We start from the raw sequence: 4,896 nt of genomic DNA, 5'->3' as shown, positions 1-4,896 counted from the left end.
TATACGTCTCTCTCCTTGTTCTAATTTGCATCATTGAAATGGAATACATGTTCAGGGGTCTGCAACTTGCTGTCTCTGTGTTTTACTTTGGATTTCACAAAACACCCTCTGATTTCCCCACCCAGGAGGCGTCGGTGCTGGCGGAGCTGCACCACCCTAACGTGGTGTGCCTGCTGGGCGTGGTGACCCAGGAGCAGCCCGTCTGCATGCTGTTTGAGTTCCTGCCTCAGGGCGACCTCCACGAGTTCCTCATCATGCGCTCGCCACACTCCGACGTGGGCTGCAGCAGCGACGAGGACGGCACCGTCAAGTCTAGCCTGGACCACGGAGACTTCCTCCACATGGCCATACAGGTAGGACTTAACAGCAGTTTAGATCTTTTAACGCCATGTCATTTTATATGAAATTATTCGATTCCAAGGTTTTTTTCTGTCATTTTGGGTCGACCAAGAACTTTGGACCCACGAATGAAACTCAAGTATTATGGATTTAACCCAGCATCTTGATTTTGGCAGGACTCCTCACACCGTTTACATCAGAACCATTTAAATCCTGGCAAGTGTGGATAATTATGGAGCATCCCAGTTCCCACTAGCTGAAAAATGAATTGCCTCATTGAGGACATTACAGTCTTCCAATGACCTCAACAGCTATTTAATCTTTTTTCAAAAGCTACTTTCAAACCGTCGCACAGCTTTGCAAAGAACAACGCTGGAAAATTCCTGCCTATTATAAACGTGAGTGGAAATAATGATCCTTAAAAATGAATGAAGTTTTCTAACCTAAATTCATCTAATGTAACCCAGGTGGCTGGTGGGATGGAGTACCTGGCCAGCCACTTCTACATCCACAAGGACCTGGCGGCTCGGAACATTCTAGTGGGCGAGCAGCTGCACGTCAAGATCTCCGACCTGGGCCTCTCCAGGGAGATCTACTCCTCGGACTACTACCGCGTGCAGCCCAAAGCCCTGGTGCCCATCCGCTGGATGCCGCCGGAGGCCATCGCCTACGGCAAGTTCACCACAGACTCGGACATCTGGTCGTTCGGCGTGGTGCTGTGGGAGATCTTCAGCTATGGCCTGCAGCCCTACTATGGCTTCTCCAACCAGGAGGTGATGGAGATGGTGAGGAAGAGGCAGCTGCTGCCCTGCCCTGAGGACTGCCCCCCAAGGTATGCCCCAAATAAGATACAGTGTGTCAGGAAGAATAGGAGAAAGTACGGCTGCTAGCAGGCACGTGCACACATAGACATCAAAGGGGGCTTGAGCCCCTGCCTTTTTTTCAGTCTGTAAAAAGTGCCCTTTTCTGACCATGAATGCATTTCTAATGGTGCTTCGTATGGAGTTGGCCCTTTCCATGCCGTCACTGAAGGCAGCATTCAAAGAGAAATGCCTTTTCCGAACTCTCTTGGCCTTGAATGCACCATTTATAATAGGCTTCTGCATGGAGCAGTGTTTTTTTAAACCGCCCCTGAAGGCAGCAGGCAGCAGCCCAAAAACACATGTGGCCCGTCCCCGCCCACTCCAGCAGCAGTGCGCACTGAACTCCGCGAGACGCACTGAACTCAGCCAGACAGAGCAGCAACCACGACATGCAGCAGCACTGGCGCACACAGTCTGACACAGATATATAATATCAGTCAGTCAGTCAACGTGAATCAGGTATGTATGTTTGTCAAAACAAAGAATTACACAGAGAGCCACCCATTTGTTTCATGTTGAAATTTCGGCGGTACAGACAGGCATGCAGCAGCGAGGCGAGCAGCCTGTACTGCCGTTTTACACCCCGCCAGAGCACCAAACACAGCCTTCATGTGCTAGGAATGAGCCCCCAAAACATGGAAGTCACCTCGATGCTTTTTTATGCTTTTAAAGTGTGTGTCTAGGTGCCAGGGCACTGAGGGCAGGCCTCTGGTCTGGAGGGGATGCAAATCACATCTTATGGTGGTCTATGTAGCAAAAACGGAGTTAAATGACTGCAACTGTAATTCGGCTTTGTCTGATATCGATATGTATTCCGTAGCCACTAGCCAGTGACGACTGAGTGAGCCTCATTTATGGCTACTGGCCTGGGTAGTTGTGGCTCTTGTTCGACTTGAATGAATTAATGAATGAATTAATAAATAAATAAACCACCCAATAAATAAATAACCAAAATATAGGGAACAAATGCAGAATTGTTGCTCTTGAAAATATTTGTTTGTCAATGTGTCTCCTGATAAGGGCAAGGCTGTGTAGAGTAACAATAATGCTGAATTGCTTCTAGAGCTTCATCAGTGACAGAATACTGCAGACCCCTTCCACACAAAGTAACCAGCTTTTCTTTTATTTATTTTAATATTATTTTTAATTCAAGCACCTTATTCCAGACGGGTTTTCTGATCTCCTCCTTCACTATTGGAAAGGGATGTTGTGTTGTTGAATCAGCAAAAAATAAACAATTTTCTAATACACCTTATCTAAATCTTCTGTCTTGCTTTTTAGAATTATGGTTAAAATGCATGGTATATTACAAGCCTCACTCAGTATCGTTCAATGTTTCTGCCTGTGTTGCTATCTCCTAAAGGGAGAAAAGGAGCAAATAAATATTGATGCTTAAATGATTTCACAACAGTATTGCAACAGCATGCAACTTTTATATACTAATATTATTCAGTTTGTGAGTTATTTTCTCATCCTAAGTCTCATCCTAAAATTAGATATTCCTCTAAATCTGGTTAAAATTGGAATATTTAAAATGAGTTATACCCCTAAATTGGCCTTCAAATTGCCTCAAATTTTCGCCGCCGCCCTCCGGACGGCGGCTGTAGTGCCCTTTTATGAATTTGAGCCCCTGCCCCTCTAATGTTCTGTGCACGTCCCTGGCTGCTAGTACAGGTATCTTTGCCCAAATGTATTCAAAATATACTATATAGGACGAATCAGCGTGACGTCACTTGCCACCCAGAAATGCGGGAACCCCCGCAGCAGTTAACTAGTATGAGTTGTGCCAAACAAATGTTAATATCTCAAAAACTATACATCACATCGCTTATATTTTGACATTCTGAGTGAGAGCAGAATTAGCTCAAGAGTTTGATGTATAATATATGCATGTCGTGTTAAAGTTGTGTGAACTGTCGCAGTTTTTAAAATGTAAACAAGGTCAGCCGGCTAGAGTCAGACACTCAAGCCTCCCAAAGCTCAGGCTTTTGGAGCTCAGGCTCCAAAAGAAGACAGCCGCTATAGCCGTTTTCTAGTAGCATCATGCAAAAACAACAACACCTGTATAGTGTATACTGATTAGCTCTGTTATATACAATTACAAATTCAGATAGCAATATAATTAATTGATTTTCTCAACAATCCATAAAAACTATACTGTAGCACAACAGACTGAAACCGATTTTACTTCTCTCCTCCTCTCTTTCTTTTTGATCAATTTTGCATCAACAGGTGCCCAGCCCACTTAGAATTATGAGATTTTATTTATTTATTTTGTATGTATGCCAGAGTTTCCACGGACAGTAAACAGAATAAAGAAAACAAGCACAGCTACAGTACAGCACAGTGCCATTACAACCACACACGCAGATGGGCAGACAGGCATGCTCATAATTGTTGTGTTTGCTCCACAAAAAGGCAGTTTTCTCAGCTTTCTGGTGAGAGACGCACGGTGTCAGTGAAAACAACCCACATTCATGTGTCGATAACTAAAGAACGGAAGAACGGAGAAACAAACTCTTTTTTTCCCCATGAAAGTAGAGGCTTTGTTCTGTCTTTTGGGATATTCTGTGTTTAAATAGTCATAGAAGAAAATATTCTGTGGGTCATGGAAAATCACTGAAAATGCTCACAAACCCTGGCCGTGCCTGGTGACTTTTCAAGATACGTACATTGTTCCAGGAAGTAATAGCATTGGAAGTTTAGCTCATTTGGACTTTAAAATTGGTTTGGCTATTGAAGAAATTCTGACAACTGCCTTAACCTCCTCTGTGGTCCCTCAGGGTGTACGGCCTGATGACCGAGTGCTGGCAGGAGGGCCCGGCTCGCCGCCCGCGCTTCAAGGACATCCACGGCCGCCTGCGCGCCTGGGAGGGGCTGTCGTCCCACGCCAGCTCCAGCACGCCCTCCGGTGGGGGCAACGCCACCACCCAGACCACCTCGCTCAGCGCCAGCCCCGTCAGCAACCTGAGCAACCCGCGCTACGCCGCCGCCGCCGGGTACCTCTACCCTGCCCAGGGGCTGGCCTCGCCCGCCCAGATGGCTCAGATGGCCCAGACAACCTGGACGCCCGTGGCCGTGCAACAGACCCACCAGCGCTTCATCCCCGTCAACGGCTACCCCATCCCGCCCGGCTACGCGGCCTTCCCCGCCCACTTCCCTCCCCAGGTGCAGCCCACCCGGGTGGTGCAGCACCACCTCCCGCCTCCCAAGAGCCGCTCGCCGAGCAGCGCCAGCGGCTCGACCAGCACGGGTCACGTGAGCGGCGTGCCCTCCACCACGGGCTCCAACCACGACGCCAACACGCCGCTGCTGTCTCACTGCGTGGTGCCGGGCGGGATGGTGGGCCCGATGCAGGTGTACGGACAGGTATGCCAGAAGGGCGTGGGGCTGGACCACGCCTCGCAGACGGCGGCGCTGCTGGCCGCCGAATCCAACATACTGATGTACGACTCGGTCATCACCGCAGACCTGTAGATAGAAGACTGCTCGGGACCCATGTTTGAGAAATCTAGTCTCTCACCCAGGGATCCACTCTCACCCAGGGATCCAGTGTATTAAAAACAGATTTCTACTCTGGTCATGTGGAGACCCCAGAAACAGGCCTGTGAGCCAGTTTGGGTCCTAACCCATAGTGTAAGAAACACTGCCACACTCTATACACACACACACAGCTATTTGACTTTTTTAACGC

At 48.1% G+C, this 4,896-nt stretch overlaps 1 protein-coding gene across 1 annotated transcript in view; it reads left to right on the top strand.

The window, feature by feature from the left end:
• The window catches only part of ror1 (receptor tyrosine kinase-like orphan receptor 1), a gene marked incomplete at its 3' end in the record, with an annotated part of 219,521 nt that extends 214,842 nt beyond the window's left edge, over positions 1–4,679 (top strand). Inside the window, exons 10-12 of the mRNA XM_083646963.1 lie at positions 126–353; positions 807–1,171; positions 3,986–4,679. Of these exons, the coding sequence (XP_083503089.1) occupies positions 126–353; positions 807–1,171; positions 3,986–4,679 (1,287 nt within the window). The remainder of the gene's footprint in view (positions 1–125; positions 354–806; positions 1,172–3,985) is intronic.
• Between the last annotated feature and the right edge of the window lie 217 nt (positions 4,680–4,896).

Source organism: Poromitra crassiceps, assembly GCF_964638095.1.
Source record: "Poromitra crassiceps genome assembly, chromosome: 12".
In the NCBI taxonomy this organism is placed as follows: domain Eukaryota; kingdom Metazoa; phylum Chordata; class Actinopteri; order Beryciformes; family Melamphaidae; genus Poromitra; species Poromitra crassiceps.
This window is presented reverse-complemented; position numbering and strand designations above follow the sequence as displayed.